This window comes from Panthera tigris, chromosome X (assembly GCF_018350195.1).
Source record: "Panthera tigris isolate Pti1 chromosome X, P.tigris_Pti1_mat1.1, whole genome shotgun sequence".
Classification (NCBI taxonomy): domain Eukaryota; kingdom Metazoa; phylum Chordata; class Mammalia; order Carnivora; family Felidae; genus Panthera; species Panthera tigris.
The window spans coordinates 88,596,823-88,616,866 of record NC_056677.1 but is presented as its reverse complement, the minus strand read 5'-3'; the positions used below and the strand labels follow the sequence as shown (position 1 = coordinate 88,616,866).

Below are 20,044 nucleotides of genomic sequence, written 5' to 3'. Positions count from 1 at the left end.
TTAAAATATATAGACCTATGATAACCCTTTCTAATATAAATTAGGCTGGGTTCTTTTTGTTATTAACTCTTATTTGCAGACCATTTTAGTTTGCATTTTATTGTATGTTAAATCTAATAAGATCACAGTTAAAGAAAGGACCCAGGACATTATAATAAAGATTGCTTCTGTAACCCCAAGTGTTTAACTTAAGTGAAAGTAAACAAACACTATAGGACACTGTTCTCAAATTGGAGCATATATCAGAATCCCCAGGACACTCTGATAAAACATATTCTTGAGCTTACCCCCAAAGTTTTGGATTCAGTGAGGCTGGGGAGGGGTCCAGGAATCTGCTTCTAACAAGTGCCCTGTAACTAAAGCTGCTGGTTTCAGACCACACTTTAAGAATTGGTACTTAGGACAATCAGGGATTCAAGCAATTTGTCTCATTGCGATTAATATCAAATTGCTTTATAAGTAGTTATTTTGTAAGTAGTATTTGTAAGTGGTTTCATTCGGCTTTTATTACTATGCAATTAAGATAGTTACTTGAGCAAACTGTTTGATTTCATTTTAGTGCCATGCTTATTAATATACGGTAATATTTTAGTGTCAGAAATTCATTTAAATTATTTCTGAAGAAAAATTTTGCATATGTCTTGTGAATAAATAAAATTATTTAAAATAGGATTTTTGCTAAGCTCTTTTCCTTATACTATATTTTTAACTTTTCATTCTAAATAAAGATATTAGGTCTATGAAGCAACCAAGGGGATCTTGTGAATGGCCACATGTTTTGTCACTAGGTGGGAAATAACTGTTACTTACTTGCTACACAGTGATTGAAGCTAGGACTATCTAGTTCTGCCTTAAGAAACTAGTTATGAAGCACTAAGAAATGAACAGGCAAAAGTTAGCACTTACACATTTTCTCCTCTGGTTATCTTAGTGTTTCATTGGTTTCAATAAAAAAGGAAAATATATAGTGATTACTTTGGAAGGAAATATCATAGGCAAATGAATTTAGAATACCTGAATTCATGCTTACCTATGGACAAAGGGTCATCTTTTTGATCTGAGATAAAATTCAGACTTTAGTTCTCTTCCAATACTCCTAAGACCCAGAATCAATGACTACATTCTAACAAGGCAGCATGGCCTACAGATTAAGAACGCTGGGCTCTGGAGCTAGAATGCTAGGTTGGAATCCCAGCTCCAATAATCATTAGCTGCTAGGCTTTAGCAAGTTTGTTAATCTCTTTGGCCTCAATTTCCTCCTTTTTAAAATGGAAATAAGAATAGTACCTACTTTATCAGGTTGTACCAAGGATTAAATAAGATAATATGTATACATTATTTAACACAGTGCCTGCACTTAGTAAGAATTATGAAAGAGACTTTTAAAAATTATTAGCACTATTATTACCTTCATTCTTAGTAAAACTGAAAGAACCTATCTTTGAAATATGAGCCCATTTTAAATATTTCAGCTATTTCTATGTTATTTCATATGATAACACTATTCTATCTGGCACATAAGAAAGAGGAAGCAGGTCCACAACAGCACAATTGTTTTATCTTTAAGCAGTTTAAATTATATAGTCACCCAAATCCAGCAACCAGAAAGACACACTTAGAAATTCCCTTCCTGATCATAAAGAAAGGGCTGGAATACTTAACACTAAAATAAACAAAGAAAAGCAATTGTTGAGTTCAAACCCCTTAGATAGGGTTTTCTAAGCAAAATTATTTGCTTTCATCCATAATGTATAATTTGGACTAGAAATCAGGTAGCAAATCATCTTATTAGGAAAAAAAATAAACTGTTAATCAGCCCAACAATGACAAAGTAAGAGTAAGATCAGGGGAAAAGGGGAATCTTTTATGATTCTTTTCCCCAGGCTGAAAAGTTATCAGAATATTTGAAAAAAAAAGTAGGCATGTTATGGGCATTGTTCTTTCTGCAATTAAAATAAGATATTGGGAAATTTACATGTTATTAATTCATACCTGCCATTCTGGAGTCCTTCAAATTTAAATTAATGATTTGCTAATGATATAAGGGACATATAGATTTTATTTTTAAAGTCCTCAACAGCTATGCTCTTCCATTTTTGAAAATAGCCACATAAACACAAATCAGAGCAATGTCAAGCAACAAAACTTCAAGAAAATAATATCAATATGCAGAAATTACAAATGGACCAGATACCTGACTAAAAATCTTAACGCAGTCTTAAAGATAACAATATGTGTATATCCATTTAAAATTCAACATGTCTTCATGTAAGAATTACCTATTATAAACAATTGAAGCCACAAAAACCTAATGTCATTTCAAACTTGATTATAAACAACTAACATTACCCTCACCAATATGTTAAATACCAGAGCAGGTAGTATTTGAGAATAACAGCCCCCTTCAATGACTTCTGAGTTATAGCAAAAACAAAACAAAACAAAACAAAAACAAAAAACTGCATTTCTCTTATCACACATGCAAAACATTTAAAAAAAAATAAAGAATTGACCAGTGAAGAGTCTAACCTTGAAAACCTGGGAAGATCAGAGTTCACCAAAGCTCAAAGATCGATGTTAGCAGTATCAGACATCACACAGTACAAAATAAGATTATGAGTTAGAAGTGGTTCACATTATAGCACAAGTTAAACAATAATCCTCTTTGCCAGCATATCTCATACCTACAGCGTAATCAGTAGGCAAACAGAACCATACAGAAGTATAGAGAGCCAAACATTTTCAAATAGAGCTTATTATAGGAAATAAGCTGCTAGTTTTCATTAATTCAAAAAATGGAAAACTCTACTAAAGATATCATGTTAACACTACTACCATGGCTTTCCAAAAGTTAGCATCTCAAACATTAAAGTTGGAAAGACAGTACCATTTCGCTGATAGCCTTCCATTCCCTTCACGAAGGGTTAATTTTGTATAAATGTTTAAGTTTATCTTGGCCTCTGGCTTCTCTTAGGAAAAATTCATGGTGCAAACTTCTTGATATGTTCAGATTGCCTCAAAGAGGTACAGTTAACTTTAAAAGGCCCATTAGACAAAAATACAAAGATCACAGGTGACTAAATAGAGAAATTAAAATACAGGTACACAATGGCCATTACCAACTGTACTTCTATTTGCCTTCTTTGAAAATCATTCCATGTAGCCACCTTCTGATTTTTTTCATAATTCATCAAGAAACTTTCTTTTCTGCATTATTATTTGTAACAAGTTATTCAGAGAAAAACCAATATATATATTTGTTCATCACTGAACTTTAAAATATAAAGAGCCAAACTTTCCAAAAATGTGAAGGCCATCAGTGAAAGGGTACTTTAAAATATTTTGACATGCAATATCCTACCCCAAACCACAGAAAATACCAAATTAACTTTATTGTTATTCAATGCACATATTAAATCAGTCTATTAACTATTAAAAGAAGGATCATTAAATAAAAAGATAAAAAGCCTACAAATAAGACCACTCTTGGTTAATGTTAATTAACTGTAAACACAATTTCCTTTCCTTACAAGTCTTGCTATGATTTATAAACACTGAGGTTAGCAGAGAGAATAAATTGTGCTAGAGAACTGAATCCTAGGAATTAGAAAACTTAGGATCTATTCTTGGTTCTACTATTTATATCGATGGGATTGTGGACAATTCAATTTCTCTGAGCTTGTTTTCTCACCCACATAATGCGAACAGTGTTGTTTTAAAGATCAAATTGAATTTTGAAAATATGGACCTGATATCTCCATGTACAAGGTGCTACAGGGAACACAAAGGTTAGCTAGACCCAAACTCTGTCTTTAATGAGCTTATAATAAAAGTACATTATATGATGTAAATGGTGGCATGTCACATAAATATAAAACATTATTATTATTACTGCCAGGTAATAAACTTTTAAAGCATTTGGCAATTTGGAATTCAGAAGGCAAACTGATTTATGACAACAGTTTGGGAAGAGTCTGGCCACACAATTAGTTAAATAGAATTCCTACCTAAGATAATTCAGTTTGAGTAAAGACATTTTATCTATGTGCATGCTGCATGCTATAGTAGGACCAATACAAGAATGCTTAGAAAAATGTCACTGAAATATATATTTTGGTCTTAGTAGGTAACAAGGAAAACTTCAGATTGTATCATAGCAAAACTTCTAAGATCTTAATTTCCAAGAGGTAAAATTTTAATGAGTTATATGCCAAGTCAATTTTGTACATGGAGCTCTCAAAGCATTATTTCTCAAATGACCTAACAAAGTAACTGAAAAAATAAAGTAGAAAATTTAAAGTCTTGGACATAAGTGGTAATAACTAAAGATAAGCTGATGAATTGATTAGTAAATTTTAAATCCAGTTTCCATTTAAGGTTGTAGTCTTTCACTATTGCAAAGAGAACACTGTAGACACTAGGTTCCAATAACTATGTAATTTACAGTACATCTGGTAAATAAGATGTCAAATTGCTTTTAAAGTAATTTGGCTACTTCCCTTTTTCTTCTTTGAATATATTCTGGTGCCTCAGAAGAAAGCAATCTTCTAGCCAACACTAAAATCTGGAAGTGATCAAGGCAGCAGACGTCTATGCAAGTCAGACAGGGGCGTACTCAAAACTACTTCGAAGTATGCTTTAAGTTTTCTCTTTATCATGGTGATAGTTAAATCTTATGCACTTGTCTTAATCTTTTTGATGACATCCATTTTGTAAAAACACACGAGGCAGTTAATAGGGATTGATGGAATTTATGAGGTAACAAAAACAAGAGAGTGGAGGCAGGCTCCAGTTTCCTATAACTAAGAGTCTCCTAAGATGGCAGAAGCAGCTTTGCTTCATCACTTGTATTTTTTGAAGTTTATTTACTTATTTTGGGAGAGAGAGAGAGAAGCAGAGAGAATCCCAAGCAGGTTCTGCACAATCAGTATGGAGTCTGATGTGGGGCTCAACCCCATGAACCATGAGATCATGACCTGAGCCGAAATCAAGAGTCAGACACTAAACCGACTGAGCCACCCTGGCGTCCATTTTGCTTCATCACTTATTATAACTAGAATAAAAAGTCAGATCATAAGCATTGAGCCATATAACTGCCTTTGTAGAAGGATTATGTGTGTTACTAGTAAAGCAGACACTTAACACAAGAGCACTGGGAAGCTCTCAGTCAGATTCCCAGCTATGCCAGCGATTAACCATATGACCTTGAGCAAGCTTCTTGACATCTTTGGGCCTCTGTTTTCTCAAATGTGACAAAGATTCTCTCTTTGACTAAACTTTAGACAGGCTCCTCTGAGCCTTCTTCTCAACCTGGCCTCATGCCAGGGCCCTGTTCTTGGTATGCTGAGTCTAGTTTTAGCAAGAATCCTGCTAAGTCAGTTTAGGGAGAGTCACCCCACTGTTGATATCTGATCAAGTCCCCCATCCCCCAACCTTGATGTCTAAGTCTTTGGCTTGACTTTAGTAAGGATTCTATAAGGCAAGTTTAGCAAGAATCTACCTTCCCTTGATGTTTCTTTCTAGTAATTTTTCATTCACTTACTCTCACTCTGCTGGTTGACCATAAATCCTCATTTTTCTTTGTTGTATTCAGAATTGAGCTCAGTCTGTCTCCCCTAATGCAACTGTCGGTGCCCTACTGCAACTGTCTTTAAGTAAAACTTGTATTGCTATCTTTAACAAGTGCCTGGTGAATAATATCTCTTTGAAAAGTGTAAAACTTAGGTCTCTTCTACATCAGATACTCTGGCTGTATGAAATTATGGGTCTGCGGAAGGAATTAAGTAGCATGTAGGAGTAAGTTACTGGGGAATCAGTTCAGATAGAGATAGATGGCTTCCTAAAAAGAAACTTGAAAATCATGAATTTTAAACTCCTAGCCATTCCCAGTAGTCAGAACTCAGGAATATACTTTCCCCCTTGTAGTTCCTCCTTAGAAATTTGAAAAGGCCTATTTATCTTGAAATAACAAACACATTCAGTTATTTGTGGTTCTTTTTACTCCTATTAGGGTAACATCTTTCACTATGAATCAGCAATTTTCCATTGGACAACTTCTGGCAATTAACTGTTCTTTGGTGTGTACTGTTTTTATATGTATGGTTAAAATAAGATTAAGAGGCTTCTATTCTGTGCTGGTTGTAAGGAAATTTTTTTTACTCCATACCTATTAGTCCATTTTCATAGCAGTAGAATTTAGAACTTTGTGACAACCCAAAATGTGAAGATGAGATGATTTGAAAAATTACAAGAGTTGTGGCAAGTCAAGAACTGCGAATTTGCAGGATCTGATAACACATATTATTGTTTAAAAAAGAATGCCTTTTCAAGGATGTGGAGAAAGGGGAATCCTCCTGCACTGTTGGTGGGAATGCAAATTGGTGCATCCACTCTGAAAAACAGTATGGAGGTTCCTCAAAATGTTAAAAATAGAACTACCCTATGATCCAGCAATTGAACTACTAAGTATTTACCTAAAAAATATAAAAATACTAATTCAAAGGGATCCATACACCCTGATGTTTATAGCAGCATTATCTATAACAGCTAGATTAGGGAAACAGCCCAAATGTCTATCGACTGATGAGTGGATAAAGATGTGGTGCATATGTGTGTGTGTGTGTGTGTGTGTGTGTGTGTGTGTGTGTGTATAAAATATGGAATATTACTCAGTAATCAAAAAGAATGAAATCTTGCCATTTGCAATGATGTGGACGGAGCTAGAGAGTATAATGCTAAGCAAAATAAGTCAGTCAAAGAAAGACAAATAACATATGATTTCACTCCTATGTGAAATTTAAGAAACAAAACAGACAAGCAAAGAGAAAAAAAAGAGAGAGAGGTAAACCAAGAAACAGACTCTTAACTATAGAAAATAATTAGATGGTTACCAGAGGGGAGGTGGGGTGGATGGGTGAAATAGGTCATGGGGATTAAGGAATGTACTTGGATGTGATGAGCACTGGGTGCTGTTTGTAAGTGTTGAATCACTAAATTGTATTTGAAGCTGATATTACACTGTATGTTAACTAATGGGAATTTAAATTAAAACTTTAAAAAAAGAATACCTTTTTGAAGGATGGCTTGATTTCATTTACATTAACAGATATAAAACAAAAATAAGAAATACACTCTACTCTGAAGGTAAAAGTAAAATATCATACAAAATACACTTTTGGGCACTATAAATTTTTGGCTAAAAATGACAAAAACTTATGAATTTAAAATGTTAAATTAATGTTCCTAACTAGGTAATTTTGGGTTACTCCAATAGACAGAAACATTGGAGTCTACAAGTTCCTTTCAAGTTTCAGAGATAGGCCAACATGTAAGAACTGAATTGGCATATATGCTCTTAAAATACATCCAAACACTTGAAAGCATTAGGTACAGATATATATGTGTATTATATGTGTGTATATATATATATATGTGTGTGTGTGTGTGTGTGTGTGTGTGTACACATATATATCTGTACCTATATATAGAGAGGGAGAGAGAATTATATATACACACATATACATATATATACATACATGTATATATGTATAACTATATATACACACATACATATAAATATATATAAAAATATAAGAAAAGTTTCAAAGTTCATGCAGTTACTACTTTGGAGTTAAAGAGCTAACCTGTAGGACCTGGATAGGGATCAAAGTTCACCAAGGCCCAATGTCATCATTAACAAAAAGGAAAAATATCAAAATTGTTAGCAATATCAAGAAACTAAAGCATCACACTAACTTCTTTCAAGTTAAACTTTAATTCAATAAAAGAATACTATGAAAGTTCATATTCATGCATCTGTATACAAACCAAATTATTACCAGTCAGCATCAACACTAAAATAAAAACAGCATATGTGACATATTTTGAAAGGCAAAAAAGTCATTTTTATAATAACCATTACCAATGAGTTCAGACAAAAACAACCAATTCTATGATCAATTAGGTTTAAAACTCCATTTTAATTTGTAGTTTATGAACAAATGAGAAGTCACAAACTACTCATCAGGTAAGTGTTCTTCTTCCTATTTTTGTTATTATTTCTTTAGAAACAGTAATTTTTTAAGCACCTTTGTGACTAACGTCTTTATGTTGACAGTAATGTTCAAGAGTGACCTTCATTACTAGTAAAGAACAAATAACCAGAGTGCTGATTAAAATATAAAAAAAAGATAATAGTTTGGTTTATTTTATAATTATTGCGTGCATGCCAAGCAAGATATTTGTGTTAATTCTTTACATGTAAGAGTTAACATGGCTGAGGAGAATTTCACTGGTTTTCTTCAATAGTGAAAACAAGGTAAAACTCTAAACACCTTGTATAAATAATCAAGTCAGATCAGATAAAATCTGGTTTTGAAAATGACCTTCTGAACAAAGTGTGTGATCCCATTTGATTCATGTTTTCAGAGCATATCTTATTAAAATGAACTCCAATCACTTCAGAGTTTATCATAATTTAAATGGAAATTTTCATTTTTAAGTACATTAAAAAATGAGCCAGACTTTCAAAGGATAAAAGGACAACTGTTTTGTTTCTTTAACCTTAGATTTCTCTTATTATTTTAAATCACGAAGACCAAATTTTTAATTACCTGAAATATAAAAATTGAATATCAAGTCCCAAAAATCTGTTAATAATCTATCACCAGTGATTGGGCTCAGCGACATTAACCCCATATGAGAACAAGCATTCCAAACTTAGCAAAATGAAGTGACACAGCACATACACAAAATGAAAAGTGAACTTTGGATGCAAAATTGAGGCCACTAGAGCAGTTAACATAAGACAAATGAGGTATAGACATGAAGTTGGTATGAAGAGATCGCTATTCAATTTAATCATGCTGTGATGTTGAGGATAAATTTGATTGCCTAGTTCCTAGAGAAGATCACATTTTTTTATTGTGCTTGGTGACATTGGCTGATCATATGACAGAACCATAGCAACACTTTTGGTATGAACCACAAGCATCTATGGGGTGACCACTAAAATGATTTCTGTGATGACATGCTGAGAAGCTCACATTAAAAATGCAGAGGCATTTTGCTGCCAGGTTATCAGTATAGCTTTACGTTTAATAAAAAGACTAATAAATCCACAATTTTCTTTTTTCTTCCATGTTGATTTGTTTTAGTTCAACTTTATGTAAATGATGAAAGGCATTAATGAAAAGAAGGATTAGATGCCAGAGAAACAGATGGAGCTAGGTATAAACCAAGCTATTTACTTGTAAGAAGTTCTTAGATTATAGAGTCTAAAGTCCCAAAGACTGAATAACCTGCCAGCAAAATGAAATAAATTAACTAATAAAATAGACCATTCCCCCACCACTCATGTACATACCTGGTCTCCCAGGAGGACCTTGGGGCCCAGGGTTGCCTTTAGGGCCTTCCAGAGCTGGACCTGGAGAACCAGGAGGGCCTGGGGGACCCTGCACACCAGGAAAACCCTGAAAGCCTGGTTCTCCCTTTGGACCAGGAAGTCCAGGATTTCCTGGAATGCCAGGTAATCCTCCATCACCCTTTTGACCTATGAAAGCAAAGTGACATTAGGGAACACATTAAATGATATTGAGTATTAGGCTTGCCTGTAAGGCTAAATCTATTCATTCCTATTAGAACAAGTAATAGAATGTGCTAGGGTCATTTCTATCTCCTGCCAAATCCCTAACCCATTAAAAACATTCTTTTTATTAAACATATTAATTTGTTATAAGAAATATTTATTAGAGTATGTATAGAAATATAAAAACAATTACACCTTGGATCCTGAAAGATACCCTTTGTATTAGGGCACAAAGCAATGATCACATGATTAGTAGCTGTGAGAAAAAAAAAAAAAACTAGAACAGTTTAAAGCATTGGCATGAATAAGTTAGAGATGGCTGGAGGAAATTCCTTAAACAAATATTTTGAGACTAATTTTGAGACCAATGAAGACATAGATCTTCAGCAGCTGCTGTGTGTCTCTGAAGACCATTCTATCCAAGATTTAGAATCCCAATCTAGACAAACTGTTCTCAACATTTTGTATACACCACCAACATGCCTGAAAGTGATATAACAGTGGCACATTAAAGTAATAATTTTCACATTGGGATCATGGGAAGGATATAGGAATTTCTATGAGGTATGTCTGTGGTTTGAAAAAAGCCCCCATAGAATAGCCAATGGTCCTTTCAGAAAATGAACAGGCATACCTGTACACACATTCAGTCATTCATTTAACTATCTGGTGCTTACAATGAAAGTAAGAACAAATGCAAGAAAGTAGATGTGTATGTGCACATACTCACTCAAAATGCAAGATGTATATTAATATGGAGTTTTCAATTTTTATTATTGGTACATATTCCTACAAAGTTTCCTTATATTACCTTGGTTTTATTTCCATGGGGATAAAAGAGTGGTAGTTTTTTTTTCCAACTGAAAGACCTTTTTTAAAATTTTATTTATTTATTTATTTTGCAAGAGAGAGAGAGAGAGAGAGAGAGAGAGGGAAAGGGAGAGAGAATCCCAAGCAGGCTCCTCGCTGTCAGGCTATCTGCACAGAGTCCAACGTGGGGCTTGATCTGAACCATGAGATCATGACCCGAACCAAAGTCAAGAGTCGGATGTTTAACCAACTGAGCCACCCAGGTGTTCCCTGGCTGAAAGATTTTGAAAACATTTAGTGAAATCTACTTCTTCCTACAAATGTGCTTTATATCATTTCCTCAGCAGTTATTGATGAAAGTAATGAAGAGATGTCTATATGTTAATTTCTTTAAGAATGCATTTTTATATAGCACGATTCTTTATACTAAATTCTTAATTAAGAACTGCTTTAAGATAGAACTTGAGCTTTGAGTTTTCTGGGATTGTATGTGAATTTTATAACAGCAAATGGTGAAGATGGAAAATTAAGTGTGCTGGAGCATATTCTCTTTATTTGGACTGATTTAGCATGTTTTATTAAAGTTTACCAGAAAGTCCTGGAAGTCCAGGGGGTCCTGGGATTCCAAAGCCTGGTTGACCTGTCAGAGAATAAACCAAAAACTCTCAAATAGATAATAATAAATGAAACAAGGACAATTTTTTTAAGGACCATTCAGGTTTTTATTTTTTATTTATTTATTTATTTTTCGATATATGAAATTTATTGTCAAATTGGTTTCCATACAACACCCAGTGCTCATCCCAAAAGGTGCCCTCCTCAATACCCATCACCCACCCTCCCCTCCCTCCCACCCCCCATCAACCCTCAGTTTGTTCTCAGTTTTTAACAGCCTCTTATGCTTTGGCTCTCTCCCACTCTAACCTCTTTTTTTTTTTTTCCTTCCCCTCCCCCATGGGTCCTGAGAAACTTATCAGGTTTTTCCTAAGTGTTACTACATATATGAACCATGCAGAAGATTTATTTCCAACATGCAATCACAATTCTAACATGAGAAAACTGTATAAAATATATTCTACTTGTGATAAGTGTTAAATACATCTTTACATATTATACATATAATATATATAAATGGAAAATAGATTGCATAGTGAAACGAGGTCATCCAGAGAAGTTGAAAAAAGCTGGGTAACTTCTTCACATGAAAAACTTGGAAAGAAATTATATGGAGTTTTTCATAAGAAGGAGGCAACCTGATGGATAAATGTGAAGTAATATTCTCAGTACAGAGTGCAAGAAGGTAATTAGGAAGAGAAAAGTGTGTAGTAGCTTAGAGGTTAAGAAAGAAGATATAAGTTGATTGTGGAGAAAAAAGGGCAAAAATTAAAGAAGACAAAGAAGAAATTAGAAAATTAGGAACAATGAATAAATATGGCACCTGGTTCACCCTTCTGTCCAGCTGGGCCAGGGATACCATCTTGACCCGGATTGCCTTTTTCACCTGGAGGCCCTGGTGGCCCAGGACGACCGCCACCACCTAAAACAGAGTACAGCAGGTTTCACCTATCTTCCCAATTCCATTTCCTTCCATATTCCCCATTCTTTTCATACCAGCTTCAAACAGTTCTATCCAAATGACCACAAAGTACCTCTGAGACACCCCTTTAAACCACAAAATCTTGTGAAAAAGAGGCATTAAAAGAATAAAAGCTAATGAGAATAAGAGCCTTATCATGCATTCAGTACCCAAAATTTTCAGTTTCTCATTTTAATCTAGCTGTAGAATATCAAGGAGAGCAAGGTGTGGGAGTGGAACAGGGTGCATTATAGGCCTCAGATGGGGCCATGAGGAGTAATTTGCTTTAGAATGCAGCAAACAAACAACAGTGCTACACCTTGCCATTCTAAAAAATACGAGAGCTTCTACTATTGTAGAATACTTGAAATAACTCTCCCTGGAAAGAGCCCCCCAAATAAGGTTCCAAAGTACTAATTTTAAGTAACTTTTATTAAGAGTTGTTCAGTTTGTGCCTAACGAATGGTACTAAATAAATGAATGATCACCATGTTTCCTTGTCTTAAAAATGTTCACAACTCCCAGAAATGATCTGACTTTCTCAAAATGAATATGAGCCTTAGTTTTACAGAACAACAAATCCTTAGGTTTCATGCTTACCTACAGGACCAGGTTCTCCTGGAAGGCCAGGGTTCCCAGGAGGACCACTAATACCTTTTGGTCCAGGAAGTCCTGGGGTTCCTAAAGTAGAGTTCAATTTAATAATAAAAGGAAATCTGCATTGTGTTAAGAATTACAACTCAAACTCACTATTTATAGTATTAGCAAAAAAAATAGTGAATAGGAAAAAAAAGAAAGATGCTGATGTTTGTAATATTTTTAAGAATAATTTTAAGTTTTAAACTTATTTATCCAAGCATGGCATTATTATATATTCATAATAAAAATAATTACCACAACATTACAGTAGTAGAATTGATAGGATTCTATTGTATGGATATACCAATTTTTTAATCCATTCATCTACTGTCAGACATTTGGGTATTTGTCAGACATTTGTCAGGTTTTATGTATTACGAATATCTATCTTTATGGAAACCTGGTCTACTTCCAGTTTTTAGCTATTATGAAGTTAACACTGCTATGAATATTTCTGGACCAGTATTTTTGTGGACATGTCTTAATATATCTTGGGTAAATACCTAGATAGAAATGGAACTGCTGAGTCAGAGTAAGTGTATGGTGTGTCTTATAAAAAAAACAAAAAACAAACAAACAAAAACACAACCTGCCAAACCATTTGACGCTCACAATAATGTTTGGGAATTCTAGTTGCTCCAGATCCTTGTACAACATATGGTGATATCAGTTGTTTTAATAATAACCATGCTGATAGGAATAAACTGCTACTTCATTGTGGTTTTAGTTTGCATTTCTCTAATAGCTGATAATACTGATCACCTTTTCATGTGTTTATTGGCCATCAACATATCTTCTTTTGTGAAACGTCTTTTCAAAGTTTTCCCCATTTAAAAAAAGTGGACTGTTTATCTTGCTATTATTGAATTGTAGAGGTTCTTTATATATCCCAGATATCAGTCATTTGTCAGATACATGTTTTGCAAGTATTTTCTCCTAGTCTGTGGCTTCCCTATTCATTTCCTTAATGATATCTTTTGATGAGCAGAACAGAAGATCTCAGATTCTTTAAAAGAAAAAAAAAACGTGTGGAGCAATTGAATATCTGTATGGAAAAAAATGAACCTTGACCCCTACTTCATACCATAAAAATATTTTTATTTGAGACAAACCAAACCTAAATATAAAAGCTTAAACATTAAATGTTACAAAAAAATTAAAGGATATTTCCATAAACCCGAATAGGAAAATATTTGTTCAATAATTCAGGATACAAAAAGCACTAACTATGAAAGAAAATTAATAAACTGGACTTTATTAAAATTAACAACTTTTGTTCATCACACAACAGCATTGAGAATGAAAGGCAAATTTGAGACAGAAAGAACATACTTGTAATACATGTATCTGACAAAGACTCAGATCCAGAATATATAAAGAAGGGCTGTGAATCAATTAGAAGAAAAGGGCAAACAACCCAATAAATGTGATCAAAAAATATGGAGCAGGCATTTCAAAAAGATGCTACCCAAATGGTCAATAAGTATATGGAAAGGTGTTTAACACTGTCATTCATTTAAAAACTGTAAATGAAAATTTCAATGAGACGCTTCTTTTTGTATGTTAGCTAACTTGACGATAAATTATATTAAAATAAATAAATAAATTTGAACATCTAATGTTGAAAAAAAGACCCCCTATGTACTCACCAGAATAGCTAAAATTAAAAGACTGACAATACCAAATGAGGTGAGGACATGGACAACTGGATATTTCACAACACAAAGTACTAACCACAATATAAGCACGACAAGCCACTAGAAGCCACCCAGGAACATTTCAGATGTTGCAGGTTGGGCTATAATTTATAAAACCACTTTGGACAACTGGCTAAAAGCTAAAACTTCCTTCCTAGTAGTAGGAAAACTATTAAAGCTAAATGTCTACCTATTCTATGATTCAGTAATTCTACTACTAAGTTACTAAGAGAAATGAGTATATATGTCCATGAAAGGACACGTCAAAGAATGTTAATAGCATCTTTTTTTAATAGTCCCAAACTGGAAACAGCCTGAAAGTCCTTCAACAGAAGAATGGGTAATTGATTATTATGTATTTCTTCAATGGAAGGTTACAGAGCAATTATAAAAAAACAAACTACTGACACATGCAACAAGAAAAATGAATCTTACAGACATAAGTGAAAGAAGCCAGACACAAAGATATATACTGTATGATTCCATTTATATGAATTCCCAAAACAGGCAAGATTAATTGATGGTGATAGAAATCATAGCAGTGGTTACCTTGGCAGGGGTGGTTTCACTGTAAAGAGGCATGGGTAAACTTTATGGGGTGAGGGAACTATTTTATATCTTGATATGGTGGGTGTATACACACACACATACACACACACACACACACACACACACACCGGTGAAAACTCATCTATAGTCTTGCATATAGTCTTGTATATTTTACTCTACATTATACTTCAATAGAAGGTTAAGGAAAAGATAGCCAAAGGCCCACTCCATCCATGCCACTGTGAAATCCAAAAGACAAACAAGTGAACAAATTAAATACAAGCATAAACAGAGCAGATAGTATAACAATCTAGTTTAGGCTACCTACTTGACTATAGTGCTAAGTCCCTTTGCTTACATGACTCAGTCGTTGTCATATAAATGAACTGAACAACTGTTCTACCAACAGCCACCCAACTGTGTGCCCGAGTACAACTTTCTAAGAGAATCAGCAGCAGGCTAAGGTTTGGTAGTGTACATTATCACCTACAAAAATAGTCAGGCTTCTTAATTGACTTGTGGCTAACAGTCAAAGGTTGAAAAATGCTCTACCAAACAGTCTCTCTGCTCACAGGATATTGTCCTGCTGAGTTGGTAATACTCATTCTCATTTTATACAGAAAGAAATTTGGGCAAAGAGAAGATAAAGAGCTAGTTCAAGATTATGTTGCTAGTCAGTGTCTGATTGGGAAATAGAAATCTGCCAAATAAGAAGTTGCTCTGCAACACAGGTTAGACTAGATAAGGAAGGACATAAGGAAGCATTCAAGAAAAGGTATATTACCAGGGAATCCAGGAAGGCCTGGATGTCCTTTTGCTCCAGGGGTCCCTGGTAATCCAGGCAAACCAGTATCTCCCATAGAACCTTTGATTCCCGGGTTTCCTGGGTATCCAGGCAGACCAGGTTCACCCTAAAGCCATGAATAAGAAGATAAAACTGAGTCTCTACATGACTTAGATTGTATAACAACTTAACATTATTTATAGAGCTTTTATTATATGTCAGTCACTCTGCTAAGTGGTTTACAGAAAGTGCTTTCTTTAATCACTTGTAGAAATTTAACTTGAAAATGCTTTGTTTAATCATCACAACAGATCTTTGAGTTAGGCTTTATCATCTCCATTTATAAATGAGAAAACTGAATCTTGGAGAACTCAAGTGCCTAACGTCTCTAGCAAGTAGCAGAATTAGAATTTGAGCCAAGGTCTGTTAGACTCCAGAGATCATGCTATTTCCACAATATGTAGATGTATTTTCTCATTAATCCCTAACAATCCTAAGAAATACACTATTATTATCCCATTTTACAGAGTTGCAACTAATAAGTTGTGGAATCTGCATTTGGATCCAGACAGTCTCATTTGAACCTTTGATCATTATCCCTAGTATGCTAAAATGGAATTCACTGCTTACAATAAGCATGTCAAACAGTGGTTACAAGTAGGTTCTACCGAAAAAAGTAAACTTAGTCCACACATACATACGTCTATCAATTCTTCAGTGAACATCTGAAATCTCATATATTCCATGAAGCTTTCCAGAACAAAGAAAGCTCATGCTAAGAATGTATGGCATGTTCTTATTCTGTCAAATCAATAATGGCTTCACATATGCATGTCTTGACTCTTAAACAACACTGAACATTTCTCTGTGGTTAAAGACAACTCATATGTAACCATTTTTGGTTAGTGAACTTTTGCACTGTTTCCTTCTAATAGAATCTAAGAATTCATATCCACTTTCACAATTAAAACAAGTTTTTCCCAATAACAATGAGAACATGCTATAACTAAGTCTACCAGTGTCCACTGCTCTGCTCATGAATATCATGACCTCTCCAACAAAGTGTCAGTGTTCAACATCATCTACTGAATACCTCCTTCTCCATTTAGTGCCTATGCTTGTCTAGGTGATGAAGATCATCTATTTGTGACTCAAATGATTCTGCATTATGGTAAAAGCTTTTTCAACTAATTCCTTTTCTCCTTACAACCCCACTGGGCTGGAAATATATATATTTTGGTCTGAACTTTTATAAATCAAACATCTATCACATTTTTGCACACATAATAGTATACAATTAAATTTTGGATTGAACTGGTTCCATCTTAGGTATTTACACAGAAAAACTTTGAATAAACTACCATAATTCTTCTTGCTATTCATGAACCAGTGACATTTTATATCAAAATAAAAAGCAAGAAGAATATTCCAATCATCTGCTAATGGCAAACCTGAAAGGCAGTACATGAGCACTTGATGATTTATGATAAAGTATGTGAAATTCTACAATCTATAATTTCAACCAGCACTTGGATCCCCCCTACAATTCTTTTCACCACTCTATGACCCTACTTTAAATTCTAAAAGGAAAGTAAATGTTTTACCAGGGCTTTTGAAAAGGACTAAGAGTTGCTAGTTTAAGTTTTATCTAAATTTTTATTATTCACAAACTTGCAGAGAAAACAATGAGCTTCAAAAACTGTTTTTGTATTCAAAAACATACTGGACAAAATCATGTAAATCACTCTGAGAAGAGAAGATTTTATTACAAAACAGAAGCAAGACATGACTCGAATAGACTTAAACCACAAATACCTACATTTCTTCAAATGTAATTACTTGATATAGTTCTTTTTCATTTAGACAAAATTGACATATAACCTTATATTAGTTTCAGGTGTACAACACAATTTGATATTTGTATATATTGTGAAATGATCACCATAATAAGTCTAGTTAACATCCATCACCATAGTTACAAAGTTTTTTGTTCTTGTGATAAAAATTTTTAAGGCTTACTCTCTTAGCAACTTTCAATATATGACACACTATTAACTATAGTCACTGTGTTGTACGTTATAAGTTTGTACTTTTTAACCTCCATCATACATTTTACCCACTCTCCAATGCTCCATCCCCATCTCTGGCAACCACAACTTTGTTCTCTGTATTTATTAGCTCATTTTGAAAAAAAAAATTGTCTATTTTTAGACACATACAAGTTAAATCATAGGGTATTTGCCTTTCTCTAACTTATTTCACTTAGCATAATGGCCTCAAGGTCCATCCATGTTGTCACAAATGGCAAGACTTCATTCTTTTATATGGTTCAATAATATCCCATTGTATATATATCCCATATTTTCTTTATTCATTTAATCCCATATTTTTTTTATCCATTCATATACCAATGGACAATTGGTTTGCTTCCACATCTTGGCTATTGTAAATAATGCTGCCACGAACAGAGGGATGCATATACCTTTTCAAGTTAGTGTTTTCATTTTCTTAGATAAATACCCATGGTACTTCTATTTTTATTTTTTTGAGGAACCTCCATACTGTTTTTCATAGTGGCTGCACCAATTTACATTCTCACCAACAGTGCACAAGGATTCCCTTTTCTCCCCATCTTGCCAAAACTTGCGGAAATATGTCTTTTTGATAGTAGCCATTTTAACAGGTGTGAAGTGATATCTCCCTTGTTTTATTTATTTATTTTTTTAGAGAAAGAGAGAGAGAGAAGGGCAGAGAGAGAGGAGAGAGAATCCCAAACAGGCTCTGTGCTGTCAGCACCAGCCTGACCCAGTCCAGTGCTGGATCTTAAGAACCTAATTGTGAGATCATGGCCTCAGTTGAAATCAAGAGCTGGATGCTTAACAGACTAAGCCACCCAGGTGCCCTCATGGTGGTTTTGATTTGCATTTCCCTGATGATTAGTGATTTAAGTACCTTTTCATGTACCTGTTGGTCATTAGTATGCCTTCTTTGGAAAAATGTTTATTCAGTTGCTCTGGTAATTTTTAGTTGTATTCTTTGTTTCATTTTTAGTATTGATCGTATGAGTTCTTTGCACAGTTTGGATATTAACTCCTTATCGATATATGACTTGCAAATATTTTCTCCCATTCAGTAGGTTGCCTTTTCACTTGATGATTTCCTTTGCTGTGCAGATCTGTTTGATGTAGTCCCACCTGTTTATTATGCTTTTGTTGCCTTTGCTTTTCAAAATACAAGAAAAACATCACCAAGATGAAGGTCAAGGAACTTGCCTGTGTTCTTCTAGTTTTATGGTTTCAGGTTTTACATTTAAATCTAACCCATTTTCAGTTAATTTTTGTATATGGTATAAGGTAGTAGTCTAGTTTCATTCTTTTGCCTGTGGCTGTAGGTTTTCCCAACACCATTTATTAAAATGACTGTTTTCCGCATTGTATATTCTTGCTTTGTCATAAATTAATTGACTATATTTGTGTGGGTTTATTTCTGGGTTCTCTATTCTATTCCACTGACCTGTGTTTGTTTTTATGCCAATACCATATTGTTTGGATTACTACAGCTTTGTAATATAGTTTGAAATCAGAGAGTGTGATACTTCCAGCTTTGTTCTTTGTCAAGATTGCTTTGGCTATTCAAAATCTTTTGTGGTTCTATACAAATTTTAAGATTGTTTATTTCTTTGAAAATACCATTGGGATTTTGAAAAGGATTGCAATGAATCTATATATTGCTTTGGGTAATATGAAAATTTTAACAATATTAATTATTCCAATCCATGAGCATAGAATATCTTCACATTTGTGTCTTCAATCGTTCGTCAATGTCATCATTTTCACAGTGTAGGTTTTTCATCTCCTTGGTTAAATTTACTCCTAAGTATTTTATTCTTTTTAATGCAATTGTAAAGGGAGTGTTTCCTTAATTTCTCTTTCTGATAGTTTGTTGTTAGTATATAGAAATGCAACAGATTTTTGAATGCTGATTATGTACTCAGTGACTTTCCTGAATTTTTTTATTAGCTCTAACATTTTTTGTTGGAGACTTTAGGGTCTTTTATAAATATAAGTATAAAGTATAAATATACATACATATGTATACATATATTTGTCTGCAAATAGTGACAGCTTTTACTCCTTCTTTTCCAATGTGGATATCTTTCATTGCTTTTTCTTGCTTTCTTGCTCTAGCTAGGATTTCCAATGCTATCTTAAATGAAAGTGGCAAAAGTGAGCATCCTTGTTTTGTTTCTAATCTTAGAGGAGAAACTTTCAACTTTTCACCATTGAGAATGATGGTAGCTGTGGGCTTCTAATATATGACCCATATTATGTTGAGGTAAATTCCTCTGTACCCACTTTGTTGAGTTTTTTATCATAAATGGATGTTAAATTTTGTCAAATATC

The 20,044-nt window shown here is 33.9% G+C and overlaps 1 protein-coding gene across 3 annotated transcripts in view; it reads right to left on the bottom strand.

Moving 5' to 3' along the window:
• COL4A5 (collagen type IV alpha 5 chain) overlaps positions 1-20,044 on the bottom strand; it is a 236,354-nt gene that overhangs the window by 15,665 nt on the left and 200,645 nt on the right. Inside the window, exons 37-44 of one of the 3 annotated variants that reach the window (XM_042974017.1) lie at positions 15,642-15,768; positions 12,573-12,653; positions 11,835-11,933; positions 10,986-11,036; positions 9,365-9,550; positions 7,839-7,853; positions 7,644-7,652; positions 2,530-2,538 (exon numbers count right to left, since the gene is read on the bottom strand). In XM_042974017.1, coding sequence (XP_042829951.1) covers positions 2,530-2,538; positions 7,644-7,652; positions 7,839-7,853; positions 9,365-9,550; positions 10,986-11,036; positions 11,835-11,933; positions 12,573-12,653; positions 15,642-15,768 — 577 coding nt within the window. The remainder of the gene's footprint in view (positions 1-2,529; positions 2,539-7,643; positions 7,653-7,838; positions 7,854-9,364; positions 9,551-10,985; positions 11,037-11,834; positions 11,934-12,572; positions 12,654-15,641; positions 15,769-20,044) is intronic. The other 2 variants (XM_042974018.1, XM_042974019.1) reach the window with 2 other exon arrangements.